This window comes from Erpetoichthys calabaricus, chromosome 10, assembly GCF_900747795.2.
Source record: "Erpetoichthys calabaricus chromosome 10, fErpCal1.3, whole genome shotgun sequence".
In the NCBI taxonomy this organism is placed as follows: domain Eukaryota; kingdom Metazoa; phylum Chordata; class Cladistia; order Polypteriformes; family Polypteridae; genus Erpetoichthys; species Erpetoichthys calabaricus.
Window position 1 is genome coordinate 76,916,128 of NC_041403.2, and position 19,358 is coordinate 76,935,485.

The following is a 19,358-nucleotide window of genomic DNA, read 5'->3' on the forward strand; positions in this document are numbered from 1 at the left end:
AAAAACTTTATGTCCATTTTTTTCACCAAAACATAATATTAAAAACTTTTCTCAGCTATCACCACAAACTACATGGGGAAAGCAACATATAAAAATACCACTTTTGGGTGGAGTATTCCTCTAAGGTAGCCTTTTGCCATCTTAAGCAAATCTCAAGGTTTCATTCTTTCCTTTTGGATACTGCAGTGGAGACCCTTATCTATGCATTTGTCACTTCCCAACTTGATTATCACAACTCAGGGTTGTTTGGTATCCCTGCGCAGAGCCTAAACTGACTACAGTATGTCTAAAATTCAGCAGCAAGGGTCGTTACATATTTAAAACCGTGGGAGCATGTTACTCCTACACTTCAAAAATTACACTGGTTACCTGTCCTTTTTTGCATGCGTTATAATCTTCTCCTCCTAATTTTTAAGGCCCTTCATGTTCTGGCCCCACTTTGTCCGTTTTCCTTATTGAACCCTTATGTTCCATCACGCTCACTTCGCTCTTCCGATTCTATGCTGCTAACCATCCCAAGTGTGCAGATTGCATACTATGGGTGATAGAGTTTTTAGTGCATCGGGCACACAGTTATGGAATGTCCTGCCTTTGGAGCTTTGTATTTGTACCTCACTTTCTGTTTTTAAATCTAAACTTAAAACTTATCTTTATAATATTGCTTTTTGTTGATTTTGTTAACTATGTATACATATTGGACTGTTTGATGATATGCTTTAATTACTAACGTACAGTGTCTTTGGGCATTTGGAAAAGCACTTTTAAGTTAAATTTATTATTATTATTATTATTATTAAGCTTTATAGTAGTAAAGACACATGCTGGGCCACCGAGTTGCATTAATCAATTTCCATTTAGAGCAAGCCTTATCTTTTTTGGAATTCCTAAATTCTGTGGTACAGAAAAGTACCAACAAAAGTTTCAAAATAGCATGGGCCGTAATGCAAACCACCCAGAAAGATATTCCAATATTTTAGCCTGACGGACCTGTAGGCCATATTCACGTTAATGGCATCCTGCTACTGTCAAACATCAGCTATCCTTCCAAGGTGTCTTTTTAGCAACATCCGTCCTTCTTGGAGTGCCACATTATAAATCAGACTGCTCCCCACACCTTGTCAGTCCTAAGCTCACTCAGCTCATCCAATACATGACATGGTGATGACAATTCTGTTGTATACTAATTAAATTTGAAAAGAAAAGAAAAAAAAGTTCCCTCTATGGGGAAATAAAACATGTAAATTTATGTAAAGTCCATTGGAAATGTATATTTACAATACATTGGGGTAATCACAAGATGCCGGCATTGCAAACTAGCCCTGTTGATGGAAGCAGTCAATACAGAAATAGTTTTATGTATCATTAATTCCCCTAACATTCACAAATATTCGTTCTATTACTACAGATAATACAGTAATCACTCACAATCAGAAAAGAAAATTATCTGCACTCATCTGTGTCAAAAAGGAAAAAAAATCAAACTATCCCATTTTAACATCTCCAATGTCCTTAATGTTTATAGTAGAAGCAAGCTGCCACCAGACCTGCCGACTACAGACTTCGGCGCAGCTTAATGACAGCAGAGACGAGATGCTTTACAATGGGCTCTCTTCTCCTGAATGTTTTTATTTATTTATTTATTTTTAAGTATTGCCTCTATTTGAATGTCTTCTTCTTAAGTACAGGAATTAAGGGGCATTTATTGCCATGCACAATCATCATAAGCAATAAATGGTATCTTTTCCATAAAGTGCCCTCATGCAATGCATTGGGGAAAAATGTGCTGATTTATTGTTTATTTCCAGTTACTTGACCTATCATCATTTTTGTTTGTTTTTATTTTTTATGTAGACGTAGATGATTTCCATATAAATGAAACTGCTATAAAAGAACACACCCACATTCTAGCTCAATTCTCCATTCTCTGCACCTGCCAGTTATTACAAGATCACATGGGCAGCCTTGGGTGTAAAGCAGGAATCGGCTCTGGATGGGGAGCCAGTCTGTCCCAGGGTACACTCATGCAGTGTGATACCAAGCCAGTGAAGAGTCACCAATCAGTCCAATTTGCACAGCTTTTCATATTGGAAAGGAAAACCAGCAGACCTGGAGAAAACCAATGTCGACACAAGAACGTGCATAAAGGACAATACTCAGGCGGGCATTCAAATTCATCATCATCATCAGGCAATGAAGCCGTAGAGTTAAACACGGTGACACCATACCTTGCAGACCCACTTAGGGTAAATATTTACTCTCAGGTCCATAAGTCTTTGGACAGTAATACAATTTTCATAATTTGGGCTCTGTACACCACCACAATGGATTTGAAACAAAGCAATCAAGATGTGACTGAAGTATTGACTTTCAGCTTTAATTCAAGGGGTTTAATAAAAAGATTTCTGAGCTGTTTAGAAAAAAAACAGAGGTTTTATACAAGGTGGCCCTATTTTCAGCAGCTCAAAAGTATTTGGATAAACTAACAATCATAAATATAATGCTCATTTTCAATATTTGGTTGAAAATCCTTTACGGTCAATGACTGCCTGAAGTCTGGAAGCCGTGGCCATCTCCAAATGCTGGGTTTCCATCCTAGTGATAGTTTACTGCAGCTATCTTCAGTTGCTGTTTGTTCGTTGGACTTTCTGTCATCAGTTTTGCCTTCAAGTGAAACGCATGTCCAATTGGGTTGAAGTCAATTGATTGACTTGGCCACTGAAGAATATTCCACTTCTTTGCCTTGAAAAGCACTTGGCTTGCCTTCGCAGTATGTTTTGGATCATTGTCCATCTGTACTGTGAAGCGTCGTCTAGTCAGTTTTGCAGCATTTGTCTGAATCTAAGCAGAGAGTATTGCCCTGTACACTTCAGAAGTCATCCCGCTACTTCTGCCAGTAATTATACTGTATCATCAATAAACACCAGTGACCCACTTCCATTCACAGCCATGCATGCTCATGCCATAAAACTGCCTCCACCACATTTTAAACTGTACACTGAAAAACAATAATCTATATAATAAAACACTAACATCTGTTTGTTCAGTCCTTCCAACCAATCTGATTGATCAATTTGGGTTTGGCAACGAACGAGGATGTGCAAATGTGAGACACATGAGGAGGAGTAACGGCAGATAAAGCATGCTGAGAGAGTTGCCTTCAAAGATGGCAAGTGTAAAACTGGACAAGAGTGAAGAAATGTGCCTCAAGAATAATGACAGGGTCTGAGAAACAGGTTTTACGGGAACGCTCTCAAGAGATGGTGCGCCGGTTAAGAGATGTTCACACACACACAGTTACAGAGGAAAGGTGCTGAAAGTACACGTAGGCCAAGAGATAGTAGATATTTTTTAATTTGATAGGTACAGTGGCCAGACTCCTTATAAATACAGGCCCAAAAAAATATGCCAGTACAAACCTGATCCAAAATGGTACCTAACCATCTAACTTAAAAACAAAAAAGTAAATATTCTATTAAATTAAAAAAGTGCAGTGAAACTCATTGCGGCCAAATGTGAGGCAGTTACAAGATGAATGAACACCAAAAGATTTGAAGTTGTTGTCCTCCCATAGAAATGAGAGGATTGCTGCCTACAGCGATCACGGGAAGCAGCTCACTCAAGTGGAGGAGTTCAAGATCTTCATGGTTTGAATCAATGAACTGAGGTACAAAGAGTAACCATTAACCTATCATGTGTATTTTAGGGTTAGAATTAGAACTTAGGACCTGTTACGCAGCACACAAAGGTGCCACCCAAAGGTTCTATTAGAAAGTGCATATTCTGTAAATAAAAATACAGAAAATACAGTAAGTAGAAACATTTGAAGCCAGACCCTAATTCCAGATCCTTTTTTGACACTGTATTCAAGTATGAAGATTTGAGATCTGCTTTCTGTATTTTAGAACAGAAATAAATAGGTGAACATAGCAAAGTTGATCCAATGCTTTATGTAAAGACTGTTTAGATAATTCCTTTGTCCCTTTATGCTTTAGCAAAAAGGTGACATTATAACTAAATCAAGACAGTATGAATGCAAAACATCCAATCCTCAGTTCGCAAGGTTGTCCTCAAGTTAGTGTTAGATCTGATTTCAAAATCTTTTTGATATTAAAAGTGGTAAATAACCTGACCCCTACCTTGAATTACAAAACTTGATGCTTATACTCTCAGATATATGCTGTGATCAGAAGACACAGGGAGCCTTACAGGTCCAAATAAATGAATTACCGAAGGAGAAACAGCCTTTAGTTACAGCAAAAAATGATGTCTCTTTACCGTGAGCATTTAAAACAACATTGGAAATGAATTACTATAATACAGCATGGCTTGCTGGCATAGCTCTTCATGCTGTAGTAATATATGCCTTTGTTTTTTGTGAAAATTGCAATTGTGGTTATCAAAATAATTAAATCCTATGCAGTCCATTTCTCTTTTATTAACTTTTTTTGGAAATAAGCCTATGATCATGATGTGCAATGCCAAGCATTGACTGGAGTTGGATAAAGCAGGCCGCCATTGTGACTCTGGAAGAGTGGAAACATGTACTCTTCATTTTCTGGCAGTCTGATAAATGAATCAGGCTTTGGCAGATGCCAGGAGGACACTGCCTTCTGGACTTCATTGTGCCAACTCTAAGTCAGGTGGAGGAGGGATAGGGGTATTTTTTTTTCTGGGTTTGAGCTAGACCCCTTTGTTCCAGTGACGAGTATTGTTAATGCTACAGCATCCAAAGACATTTAAGACAATTGTGTGCTTCCAACTTTGTGGAAAGAGTTTGAGAAAGGTATCTTTTTTGTTCCAGCATGACTGCGACCTTGTGAGCAAAGTCAGATCCCATAAAGACACAGAGGGACTTCAGTGGTCTGCACAGAGCCATGACCTCAACCCTATTAAAATTTTTTTGGGATAATTCTGAAAGCTAATTGTGAGCAATATCTTCTTGTCCAAAATCAGTACCTGACCTCACAAATGCCCTTTTGATGAAATGGACGCAGATTCCCACAGACACACTCCTGAAATTTTGTGGAAAGCCTTACCAGAAGAGTGGAACTGTTAGAGTTGGAAAACAGAGGCCAATTCCATATTAATGCTTGTAGTTTTGGAATGGGACGTCCATCAAGCTCATAAAAGGTGTGAAGATCAGGTACCCACAAACATTGGGCCATATCGTGTATGAGCATTAGCTTTCAGTAGGAGCCCTCATAAACTTATAATGACTGGAGACTTGAACGGTGTAATAAATCCTTTTACTGTGACTTTCAACATTTAATAATGTAACAGCAACTATAACACCAACTCAGAAAAAGTTGGGAAAGTATGGAAAATGCAAACAGTATTTTTTTTTTTTTATATAAATATACATCCATTCTTGCCATTGCTAGCCTACTTGCAACTCATTCTAAAAAAGTTTGGATGGGGCCATTAAGGACCAATAATGAGTTAAAAAAGAAAATAATTATGCAAGTACAAACCAAGGATATTCAATGGATGACAGTAAACATTCTTTGGTATAAAAGCTGCATCCAAAAGAAAAGCCTAGTCCTTTAGGAGCAAAAAAGGGCCAAGGGCCCCAATTTTCCCACATATGTGAGAGTAAATCATTCAAAAGTTTAAAAACAATGTTTCTCATAGACAGATCAGAAGGGATTTGGGTATTTCATTCCACAGCTGTGCATAATATAGCTAAAGAATTCAAGGAATCTGGAGAAATTTGGATGCATAAAAGACAGCCGCACAATATTAAGCTGACAGCTCATAATATCCAATCCCTCATACGGCACTGCGTAAAGAACTGTCATTTATCAATAAGTGAGATAACTGCATGGGCTCAGAAGTACTTTGGCAAATCTTTATCAAGTAACACAATACGTACAGTAGTTACATCCACAAATGCCGGTTACAAATGTCCTGTGTTAAAAGGAAGTCATATGTTAACAAAGTCCAAAAGTTACATTGATTTCCCTGTGCTCAGAGGCATCTGGGATGGACCATCACACAGTGAAAACGTGTATTATGGTCAGATGAATTGATATTTCAGGTATTTTTTGGAAGAAATACACGTTGTGTCCTCCAGTCCAATGAAAAGGACCGTCCAGATTGTTGGCACATACAAGTCCAGTAGCCAATGTCTGTGATGGTATGTGGTTAGGTCAGTGCCCTGGGCAAGGGTAACTGGCACTTCTGTGAAGGCACCATTAATGCCAAAAAAGCACACACAGATTTTGTAGCAACATATGCTGCCTTCAAGACAACATCTTTTACATGGACGCTTATGCGTATTTCACCCAGACAAAACAAAACCACATTCTGGGCACATTATATTACAAAGGCGGGTGCACGACTGGCATTCCTGCAGCCCTGACCAGTCCTCAATTGAGAATGTAGGGTGAAAAGTAGTAAATACTTTACACTCCAAACTTTTTTTAGAATATGTTGCAAGTATGGAAGTCATAAAAATGTTTATTTTTTGGAAAAAAAAAAAAAACTCATTAGCTGTAACATCAAATAATGGGCAGTTATATTGTGTTCAGGTCAAAGATCATTTACTAATCACTACTTTCTGTTTTGATTTGCATTTTTCATACTATCCAAGCTGGGGTTCTACAGTTTATTACAGATCACAGTCTTTCTGCTGGTACCCTGCTATGGTGTTTCACACCACTGTTACTTTGATTAAAGTGTCTTACACAGCATTGTGTAGTTTAGCTTGTCTTTATTGTTGTGTATCTGTCCAAACTGTGAGCCTGCAAATTGCAACATGCACAATGTAATAATAAACTAAACAGAACTCAGATGCAGCACTTGTGATACCCGTTTTCCTTTAAAATGCTGCTGCTGTTATGCAAGTTCAGTGTAGTGCTCGATTATTCTGTCATTTTTGAGTCACTTTGGTATGGTCTACTGAAAGTAAACAAAGAGCTAATGAAACATTCTTATAAGAAACTGCTTAATTCTGAAATAAACTGCAATAAGACATTTATAATTGGAATAAAAATGTATCCAGTATAAAAAAAATGTAAAACATGTTACCATTCTTCATAGTGACCCATTACAAAAACGATTAGATAAGCCGGAAAATATCAACCACTCCGGACAGCCTTTGGCAATTTTTGAATTAATGTATGGATTCCCCTGCAACATGCAATCTGATTATAACAATGTCAAATTCACAAACCTGCTTAGATAATACACTTTTACACCATGGCAGCTCATTCATTATAATGAATGCCTGCATTTGTTTATACTAATCTGTATTCTCCTGAATAGTTGTGTGAAATGGCAGAAGATTCTTAATTGTAAACTAAAAGTTATGGTAATGATATTTATTTCATTAAATTTCAGTCCATCCATCCATCTTCAAAACCTGCTTTATTCTGAGCAGGATCTTGTGGAAGCTGGAGCCTATACCAGAAAACATGGAGCATGAGGAAGGAACTAGACCTGGACACGGCCCCAGGGTTATCGCACGGTGAACACAGACACACACACAGATTGGCACATCACCAATACACCTAACCTGCATGTCTATGGCCTGTGGGAGAAAGTTGGAGCACCCAGAGGAAACTCACATGCAAACTCCATGTAGGAAGGACCTGGGGTGCGAATCACGGTGTCCTTTTTTTGCAAGGCAGCAGTACTACCACTGCAACACCCCAAATTTCAGTCGATAATTTTGAATCCAGTCTGAGTAAAGATAAGTACAAGAAAAAAACAAAAAACTAATAAACACGGCTTTCACAAAAAAGCAGAAAGTATTATTCTTTAAAGAAGTGTTGCAACAATAATCTTTACTGAAGCTTCCATAGCTGTCCAGGGTTTGAATATTTAGTATGCACTGGAAGAGTTCTATACAATTAACATCATAATATTTTTTGACTTGATGAAGTCTGCACTAACCCCTTATCATTTTTATCAAAGATTATCTCAGGGTCATATATTCCAAAGTTCACCTGAATGGATTTCACAATTTCAGAAGACAACAGATTTTAAAAATCTTAATGAATATGAAAATAAAGATATAAAGTTGCATGCAGATATATTTGATATGACACAAGAGCTGAACTCTGTTACAAGTCTTGTGTGTTTTGGGTTCTGTACAATTACCTGACCAATGACCTTGCACTGCAGTAAGCGGGTCTTTGTTATACATTTTGTTTCTTCTGCTGTTCTGTTACTCAGAAAATATTTGTAAGTACAAATTTACTGTATAAATGTGGGATGTGTCTATTCTCAAACGTTGATAAACAATATGCCACTTGTTAACATATCTGATAGAATGTGTACAATTCAGTGCCTTGTGGAGGATTTGTCATTAACTCATTAAATAACTAGAGCAAATTTAGAAAAGGTCAAGAATGAATATAATTTGAAATATAATTACTTCTTAGAAGTTCTCCTTTGAGAATATGCAAAAAATCATTATACACAATAATGTATCTTGGCTAATAACCCATAAACAAATTCACAAAAAGCAAGTGTCTGTAGCTATCAAATGTCTTAAAGTCTGTATCAACATCTTGTGGCTAAAGTAATAGTCTTTCATGACACTCATGACTTTAATAAGCAAACACTGTAGAAATCCTACCTTGGTCATTAGTATCTACATGTGAACTTCAAAAATAAGTAACAGAATAAGTCAGAACTTTTATTAAAAGAAACAAAAAGAATGGTAGTTTTGAAAACCACAAAATTCATGTAGTAGGAAAATCATTTTATATTTATATAAAATCGAGACAAAAAAAACCCCAAAAACCCTTCATTTAAGCAACTTAAAAAAGCAAATACAAAAATTACTGCAAATGCCATTTTTACTAAAAACTTTGTAAAGCAATATTTTTTTTTATGAATATTTATTTTTTTAGTTTCCTAATTATTCTTTTTCTGAATAAAATATGTCTTTTAATACCTTAAAAAAATCTCTGTTGAGCCTTCACCACAGGACAGGTTCAACTGATGATGCATTTTTTTATCCAAAAAAAGGAAAAATAAGCAATTACAAATCAAAGTTTAAGATATTAGCACAATTTCATTGTACAAACTAGTGATGAAATATCCTTCATACCCACCAAGTCAAATATTTAATAATGGTTTATACGAAAAGCAAAGCACAATCTACGCTGTTGCTTGCAGAGGAAATCAAAACAAAACAATGAAAACCCAAAGCCTTGAAGAAAATCTCTTAATAAGATGCAACTGCCACTTCTCAAGGGGATTTTCTCTCTTTTAGTCCAATTGACTTGTCATTTTTTAAGAGCACTAAGCCAAAAATCACATGGGGTGAAGCCTCTTGTTACAAGCACAGCGCTTCTGACAGCTGCAGGATTTGCAGTAGTGCCTTCGTACTTGCAATCCTGACAGAACTTGGGCTGATTATCTCACAAGGTTGTTGAGAATTAGCAAAAAAAGGATTAAGACTATGTTGTAAAAGTTTACAGTTCTCTGTAACAAATCTAAACTGCCTGCTCCTGGCATGTATTCTTGTTTTTTCACACTGTGTATCTGCTCTACATGTGTACTGATTGTATAAGTGGCCTCTCATATGATACCTTGGACCTTGTGGGTCACACACAACCTACTTTTATTATTTTCAGGATTGTTTATTCTAGTTCTGGACTGCAGAGCACAAGAATCAATGCCAGCGGCCTTAAAATGCAAAGATGGACCCCACCCTGTTGACACTGACAGCCCTTAACAAGTCAAGTAAATGCTGGAGGGAGAAATACACATTTAGTAATCTACATGTCTCTAGCTGTTGGAAAATTTTCCATAATATACAGCTAGTGTTACAATGTTTACTCAGGTTCATCGCAAGGGGAAATAAAATCAATTTATCCTTTGGTTTAGTGTTACCCTTCTCTTATGTTGAGTGGCTCCCATCACTGCTACTATTACAAATTATTACATGAATAAAGTAATAATTCTCAATGCATCAAGCCTGGCTGAAGAGCTGAGGTTTACTTTATTCTTAACTTTATTCATTCTGCATTTAACTAAGCCTCATCAGGTATCCAGTGTGATTATTACCACCACTAAGTCTCCTTCACAAGTGTCTCCACTTCCTTCATGAAGCGAAGACACAATTCTTCTTGCCAAGGGAGAGCCACACACTGAACAGATACAGGAAGGCCCAAGCCGTCTTCCACAGCCTGCATAACGACAAACATTGTTAAGACAAGATGACAAACATTGCTAATCAATTCAAACTATAGTGTCACAGGGCATCATCAGAACAACTGGCAGTAACAAACAGCACATGAAAGATTTCATCAAGTGCTAGCAGACCATTTAATTTAACAATTCAGTGTGATTTTTGCTTCACAACGAACTATTTGAACATTTTACCATCTACAGTAGGTTTGTAGGTACAGTGACAATAAAAGCAAATGTTTAACAAAAATTGGCAGACTTTTTTAAAACCTGTGATAGAACTCTTAGATGTCCATCTTACCTTCTTGAACAGCTTGTCCCAGATATCCTCATAAAATCCTTTGTAGTTCTTCAGTTCCATTTCATCTTTTTCAGTTACTCTTCCTACTGGCACAACTCCAGCTGGAAAGTCCAGTAGGTTGTAAAGAGCAGTGTAGGAAACTGCAGCTATAAAGCAATAATTAAAAAGTCACTCAGTGTTAGTGTTATTGCAAAAGCACAAGGCACTCCGTTTGAAGTGGACGGAGGAAGAAGACTTGCAGTAATGGGTTTGCTATGACAGAACACGTCTCCTTGAGAGGATGTGGAACTTAAATATGAAACAGTGAATGTGTGCCTTCTTGAGTAAAACATGTAGAACTGAGGAGATGGTGAATAGATACATTTGTTAAAACTATATGACAAATAGTTCACCCAGTAGTTCACCAAGTGATTCAGGCAAGACTTTAAATTTTAATTTTTATGTAATGCAAAATGAGGACTCAACAAGTGTTTAAATTTCCATTTACTAATATTTTCATGAAGGGTAGTACAATTTGTAGCACTACCACCTCTTGGATCCAGCACCCTGTGTTCAGGTTTTTCTTCTGGTCATTGTTCGTTTGACGTTTGCTCATTCTTACTGTGTATACGTGGGTTTTACTCTTGGTACTTGAGTTACCCAGATATTCCAAATTTGTCCCAGGTGAATGTGGGTGTGTGCATGATTGGGCCCTGTGATGGACTGGCACCCTGTCTAGGGCTATTTCCTGCCTTGTGTCCAGTGTTGCTGGGACAGGCCTCAGCACTGTACCCTACATTGGATTAAACACTTTGTAATTGTATTTTATGAGATAATTATGACTTATAAAGGTAAACTTCATACAAATGTGCACACCCTAGGTTTTACAAATAAGATTTTTTTTTTTTTTGCCATGCACATTTTCCTTTTTTTGGCTTACACATATCATCAGTCTCGAATCCACAGAAAGTTTTATATATGACCAAAAAACACGGAAAATAACAGCTTGCATAATTAGCCTAGGAGTCCAATTAAAACCAGAAGATGTTTGGAACAAAAACCTGCAACCATATGGCATCCCCAGAGCGGAGTCTGAGAACCACAATCACAGTAATTACATTGGCTTAGCTAGCCTTGACCACAAGATGGCAGCAGAGCTACAATGAACAGCACAGCAAGTCACACACAGGGGTCCCATTTCTCTGAGTTCTCGGACTTCATTTGGGTATCTCTTAAAAATCACTAATCATGACAAAAAACTTTCTGAAACCTGCTACATTCAATTCAACATCATGGAGAGTCATAAAAGTCATGCTCCTTCTTTCTTTACTTTAGCAAACTTGTCTGTTAAAAATTATTTTAAGGTGCAATTCTACATTTAAAAAGTTAAACACTATTTATGTTGTTAAAAATGGCTAAAATACCGACAGCAAGTACGGAAAAAGAAACAATTCAGATATGTAAGTTAAGAAACCATACTCTTAAAAGTAAGCATGTAATTGTGAGGCACAGTACTGCAGTGATTAGCACTACCATCTCCTGGATGGGCTTAAATCCTATACCTTGTCAGCGTCTGCATAGACTTTGTTTGTCTTCTCCAAGTCTGTGTAGATATTTTACCCACACAATCATGTTTCCCTCCCTGACTCCAAAGATGAACTTGTTAGATTAACTGAAAAATCTGTGTACACTCAGTATACATAGTAAAATTGCCTGTAGACAGAAATCAGAAGACACTTCAGAAGGCTGAAAGTATTCCCTAAGAACAATACAACAAAGCTACCAAACAGCTAAGCCAGTTGCTTCTGGGGAGTTCATCATCAAGTAATCTGTACTTTTTCCATTGCATCTCCAAGGTAATTGGTGTTTTGCTGTGCACAGCTCTAAAAATGCTTCACATCACGTGTTCGGATGTCTTTCGCTCACAAAAAAAACAAACAAAAACAATCTAGAAGGTGTTCTTATGGTACACAACATTGTATGCAAATCTCAGCAATATAAAAGTAATTATTATTTAATTAATACGTGAGCAGTCTGCTAACAAGCAAGGAGGAGGTCCAAATACAGTCCCAAATGGAAAAATTCAGTACTCATTAAGGAAGCACGTATGTGCTACACAATAAGAGTCTTAAGGCACGTTAGAATGCACACTAAAATCTCAATCAGGTAGGCTGACTGTCAGCAGAAATTGTCAGAAAGTCATGAATTTAGATAGGAAGAAACAATAAAATTATAAAAATAGTAATTGTCTTTTTGGGTTACAGGTCTCCAAGATTTACATGGGGTACTTTGAGAAGATAAAGCAAAATGACACCTTTTCTTACTACATGAGGTACTTTCAAAAATAAATCAAACTGAGCAGCCAAGACAAAATCTATAAATGACTGCAAGATGCTGTTGGATATTTGTAAAATTGTCCACCAAACAAGATTTTTAAGATTTTAGAACAAGATTTTAGTCTGTCTGTCAGAAATAAAAAACATACTACAGTACATCATTTACAAGAACATGGTACAAGAAAATGTTATATTATAAAACCTAGGATATGCACATTTGTATGTACTTTGTACATTTATGAGATAATTATGATTTATAAAGGGTAGTCAGGTCCATAAATATTGATACACTTTTTATAATTTTGGCTCAGTATGCCACAACAATGGATTTGAAATAAAGCAATCTTATGTGATTGAAGTGTAGACTTTCTGCTTTAATTTAAGAGGTTTACGAAAAATATCATATGAGCCGTTCAGGAATGACAGCCACTTTTTCTGCATAATTTCCCCATTTTCACGGGCTCAAAGTTTTATGGACAATTGACTGAGAAACTGTTCCATAGCCAGGTGTAAGCAGTTTTCTCATTTCTTCATTAACTATTAGGCAGGTAAATAGTGGGTGTAGAATTGATTCCAAGTATGGAATTTGCATTTGGAGGTTGTCACTGTGAACTCTCAATATGAGGTCAAAAGAGCTCTCCATGTAAGTAAAAACAGTCGATCATTAGGCTCAGAAAACAAAACAAACTCATCAGAGAGATAGCAGCGGTCAAATCAATCATTTGTTACATTCTTAAAAAGAAGGAATGCACTGGTGAGCTCAGCAACTCCAGAAGGTCTGTAGAATCATGGAAGAAATTGTGCTGGATAATTGCAGAATTCTGTCTTTGGTGAAGAAAACCCCCTTCATAACAATTAGCCAAACCAAGAACATTCTACGGGAGGTAGACCATTCATTGCCAAAGTCTACAATCAAGAGAAAACTTCATGAAAGTAAACAGAGGGTTTACCACAAGGTGCAAACCACTAGTAAACATCAAGCATAGGAAGAACAGATTAGACTTTGCCAGGAAATATTTTTAGAAGCCTGTCCAGCTCTGGAACAATTTTCTTTGGACAAAGGAAACAAAGATCAATATATAGTAGAATGTTGGAAAGAGTGGAGTATGGAGAGGCGAAGGAAAGGCTCACGAGACAATGAATACCACATCATATGTGAAATATGGTGCAGGCGGTTTTATGATATGATCATGCATGGCTGCAAATGGAAGTCCATCACCAGTGTTTATTGATGATAAGACTGTTGGCAGAAGTAGCAGGATGATTTCTAAAGTGTACAGGGCTATACTATCTGCTCAGATTCAGCCAAATGCTGCAAAACCGATAGGACAACACTTCACAGTACAGATGGACAATGAGCCAAAACTTACTCTGAAAGCAAACCAAGTGCCTTTCAAGTCAAAGCAGGGAAGGATTCTTCAATGACCAAGTCAATCAACTGACCTCCACCCAATTGGACATGCATTTCACTTACTGAAGACAAAACTGATTGCAGAAAGTCCAACGGACAAGCAGCAATTAAAGACAGCTACAATAAAGGCCTGGCGAAGTATCACTAGAGTGGAAACCCAGGACTTGCAGAAGGCCATGGCTTCCAGACTTCAGACAGTCATAGATTGTAAAGGATTTTCAACCAAATGTTGAAAACGAGTATTATATTTATGATTATGCTAGTTTGTCCAAATACTTTTGAGACCTGTAAAATAGGGGGACCATGTATAAAAATGTCTGTCTTTTTTAAATAGCTTATATAATATTTTTGTTAAACCCCTTGAATAAAAGCAGATCTATACTTCAATCACATTTTGATTGCTTCATTTCAAATCCATTGTGGTGGCCTACAGAGCCAAAATTATGAAAATTGCGTCACTGCCCAAAACACTTTAGGACCGGACTGTATGTATGTGAGTGAATGTACCTCAAACCTCACCTGGCTGCTACCCTGAAACAACCATATATGGACTATGCTAACCAGCCTTATAAATATGTAGTCACAATGCCGCATACATTCATTAGCTGTCAGTGTCTTGATGAGTCAGGGAGGAGGCTTATCTGTCACCTAAACCTTGCTTGCATTTGAGGACTCCTACAGTGTGCTCTGCCCTGCACTAAAGCATGGGGTCAGGGAATGGCATAAGGCACCAGCATCTAAGCAGGTAGCCAGTATCACCTGGTAGATGTAATGGCATGACTGCTGTTACAATGAATAGTAAAGGCCATATGAAAAACTGCAGATTCTCATAGGTGGGGTTGATTGGTTTTGAACCCAGTTTAGTAAAAATTGACTTGCTTGTATGGAATGTTAATTTGATTTTAATAAATTCAATAAAATGTTAAAAAAGAAAAACTGCAGATTCAGTCAGTTATGCGATCAACAGGACAGTCGTCACATACAGCACCATCAGCAAGTTGTCTACTTTGCCTCGAAATAAATGAATCATAGATTGACCCAGGCCACTGAGCCATAACATTTTTCAGTCTCATCTTCATCATGACTTGTGCATTAATGGAATGACACTGTTCACCGGTTAACAAAAGCAGCACCATTCTTGCTAGGTGCTCTTATTGCTATGAGTAAAGTCATTTGCCCTGATTAGGTTAGGAAAACTGAATAGTTGTTTGGAGCCTAAGTCAGGTCATAAATCAGGCTTCACTATGGGGGGGAAAAAAAAAAAAAAAAAAAAATCCTACTAGTCCCTAAAAGCTTATTCATTTTATATATTGGCCATTTGCATAGTTTTCAAGCAATGCCAAACAAGCCATATTGTTTCTAATGGTTTGGACGGTTGCACTCGGGTCCCAATCCAGGGGATTCGCTGTGTGGAGGGTGTGGCAACACGCTGTATCAGTGCATTCTCTCAGCCTATTAGGCTATTAATAGGTTGCAAGGCATGATATTTAGAGCTTTCTGTGGGCAGAGAGTGAATGACACCTGTGTTCTTTACTGTGTTTTGGTTTCTAATCCTGAGAAGTGACAACAGGCAACCTAAACTGACCAAAAAAAAAGCGTGCTATAGTGCAAATATTCAGCAATGGCACTCTTTAAAGGGAACTGGATTAGATATATGATAGTCATTATTTTGGAGCTTATGTGTTTAATTAAAATTAATAATAACGGCTCTATGATATGAATTATGAAGCGCACAAGTCATCACTTAGCTAGTGTTGCTGCATTTACCTACTTTATCAAGTGTTTCATTGTTCTCCACTTTCCATTTTGAAATGTTTTATATGCATGGATCAGAGTTTCCATAAATATTCGTAAGTTATCCCATTAAGTTTTCTTTTATAAACCCCAACTTTTGCATGGAAAGTTGCATATGCATGTTTCGAGTTTCTTTTTGCGTGTACACAAGTTTTATAAATCTGACCCCAGGTCTCTGATCATGTGAGCATGGCCTCTAGACGGACAGAATAGTAGAGAAACTAAGCTTCATTGTTAGCCCGAATTTATGCTGGTCTTGTGATTCCTTCACACACCTCTCGTATCAAATCGGGGTCATAGTGTATTTATCACTGACACAGCTTTTTTCACTTTAGTCACTGGCTATGACAAGCTTATATTTATTAACAAGTCATTCCTAAGCTCATAACTGGTGTGATATGTAAAAGAACCAGTTTCTAGAGGCATTTTTTTTTCTAAGTACATATTTTAACCATATTAAGTACACCACCATCATGACACATCTCAGTAGATTAGAGGAACGCTGTCAGTGAAAATCACAGGTAGAAGGCAAGCATTATCTTGTATACAATTCAGTACAACATTTACTTGACTTTTATCATGCTTCAGAAAACCAATGATAAGCAAACCATTATGCAGACAAAAGTCCGAGTGCTTTGAAAGGAAGAAGACGACAAACATAAAGAAGTGCCTCCATCAAAATATTTGTGTGATCTACTGGAAGTTGTGAGTCTTAATCTAGACCGGAGATAGTAAATCATATTTGGCACTCTATTCTAGACATGTCCACCAATACTCTAAAGCTCTATGCATTGTCATAGTGACTAGAACTTTTGCTACATGCTATATGTAATTAACCAGGATGTTACTGGAAGTGTTCTCATGAATGCAGTCATTCTTACATGTTTAATGAATGATCAGATAACCAATTACTTAAGTACTTTAATATAAATACAGAAATCGGTAAATTGCAATTGATAACCACTGCACTAAAGTGATCTGTTACATTGCAGGCATATAATCCATAAAAGTTTTATAATTCTGTCTTCCTAAAGAAAAAAACCTCCTGTATCTAATGATAATATTTCATGTGTGATAGGAAAGACCAATTTATTTAAAAAAAAAAAAAAAAATTACTTGTCAGATGTCCAGCAAAGCCCAAATTATAGGCAGGTCCCAGCATTGGACACAAAACCACATCCAGTTGCAGTCTTCTCCATTCAGCAATGAATCTCTCACGGTATTCCTGAGATAGGAGGCACTTAATTAGCTCTATGAGTCATAATGGTGTATAAAAAAAAAACAAAAAAAAAAGCTAAAGAACAGATTATTAAATCAGTACATGGGTATGCTCCCATTTATTTATCTGAATTGTGCGTTATACACCAGCCATCCAGAGACCTTAGACCTACCAGTTAATTGTTTCTTGTTGTCCCTCATACTAAGTGAAAAACTAAGGGGGACAGGGCCTTTGCATCTGCTGCGCCTCATCTGTGGAAATCTTTACCCAATGACATTAAGGAGTCACCCTTAAGTGAACTGTTTAAAACAAGACTGAAGACGCATTTCTATTCTCTAGTGTTCCATGACCTTCAGTGATACTGATGGTTCCTACCTCTTGGTCATTTATTTTGTTCCAATTTACTGCTGGTTGTATTGTGTTTCATTGTATTTTATTCTATGTCTTTTACTCATGTTTATTGCAGATTTTATTGTAAAGCATGTTGGCTGATGTGGTTTTAAATGTGCTCTATAAAAAAATTGACATTATTTCCTGTGTATTATAATAAACTGACATTTATTGCAACTTTTTCTGCAAATATTGAAGATGAAGTAGCAATGGAAGAAAATTGTGACATTCAATACTTCTAGTCAGGACTGGATTCAGGCATAGTAAAACTAGGCAGCTGCTTAGGCTCCAGTTGTTACAAGGGGACACCAACAGAGCAGTGAATATATATTATATACACATACACACACAAACACATACATACATACACACACACACACATACTACATAAAATTGTGCTACATGCAAGAATCTTCTGCTCATTACAGACAGATAGTACCATCAAAGCATTGTAGCATGTACAAATAGATGCTTGCCTAATTCTTAGGGCTCATTTATACTTCACGGTCAGAACGCGTACGCGCATGAATCATGGCTACCACGCGTTCCCAGCATTCATTTGACGCATCCTTTGAGCACGTCCTCAGAAATTAACGCAATGTGTGCATGAGCTGCAGTACCAGCAAAAATTCAGGGGGCACAGTGTGATAAAAGTCGGAATGCGACGTCAGAGTCTCTGTTTACTATCTACATGTGTCAGAAAGCCACTATGCGGATCCTATGAGATCGATGTGCGCGCTTCGATGTTTGATGAATGCTTCGATGTGGTGAAGCAAAATGCCAACATACAGATGCATTCGTGGTGCTTTTATATTCAAGCATCGCATATTCCCGATCGTAATGACACTATACATTTTAAAAGTCTCACATACCATATTTTGTGCTGGCTTTTTTCTCCTGGGGCTTCCTCCTGACCTGACAGGAGCGGCAAACATTAATAGATCACCACACAGAACACATAAATGTATGATATTCCAACTCCCTGCACATTTAGAATCCTTAGATTTATACTTGATATCACTTTCATGATGAAATGCATTAAAGTATGTATGTTACATTTTACAGATAAATCGTTAATTTCGTTTAAATAATGAATACTGTTAATAATTACACACATGGGGGTGACATGGTGGCGGAGCGGTTGCACTGCTGTCTCGCAGGGAGACACGTCCCTGATGTTCCCTGCCTGGAGTTTGCATGTTTTCCTGCTGGGTTTCCACAGTGTGCTCCGGTTTCCTTCCAAAGATATGCAGATTTGGTGACACTAAAATAACTCCAGTGTATGCGAGTGCTTGTATTCATCTTGCGATGAGCTGATGCCCCGTCTAAGGATTGTTTCTGCCTTGTGCCCAATGCTTGCTGGAATGGACACATCTCTGGATTGATGGATTTAATCATTAAACATCCTTTTCAGAGATACTGCGTTAAGGTGTCATCGGAATTTAATGGGTGTTCCAGGCAATTCATAACACAGAGAAGCCGAACCTGTTCTCACCGTGATAATATCTCACACTGCCACCTGGTGGATTCTTCCAGATTTACGTAAAGTACGCACGCAAGTATAAACAGTAAAACACTTGTGTAGCAGGAGCGTCCGCTGGAGCATGCATCACGTGAAGTATAACTCTGGCCTTATTCTATACAGTTCACTCACAGAATTTATAAGAAAAATAAGAAAAAAAAAGTATGAAGTCTATGAAGCAAATTCCAAAACTCTAACATCTACTAATGTTTGTAAGGCAGACAGTCAGTCAACAAAGTCGAGCAAAGAAAGTGATATTC

At 37.3% G+C, this 19,358-nt stretch overlaps 1 protein-coding gene across 1 annotated transcript in view; it reads right to left on the reverse strand.

Annotated features, from left to right (window-relative positions):
- Positions 1–8,630: 8,630 nt before the first annotated feature.
- Positions 8,631–19,358, reverse strand: part of LOC114659171 (vitamin D3 hydroxylase-associated protein) — a 45,379-nt gene continuing 34,651 nt past the window's right edge. The window contains exons 13-15 of the mRNA XM_051932800.1: positions 17,084–17,192; positions 10,448–10,593; positions 8,631–10,145 (exon numbers count right to left, since the gene is read on the reverse strand). Of these exons, the coding sequence (XP_051788760.1) occupies positions 10,029–10,145; positions 10,448–10,593; positions 17,084–17,192 (372 nt within the window). The 3' untranslated portion in view covers positions 8,631–10,028. The remainder of the gene's footprint in view (positions 10,146–10,447; positions 10,594–17,083; positions 17,193–19,358) is intronic.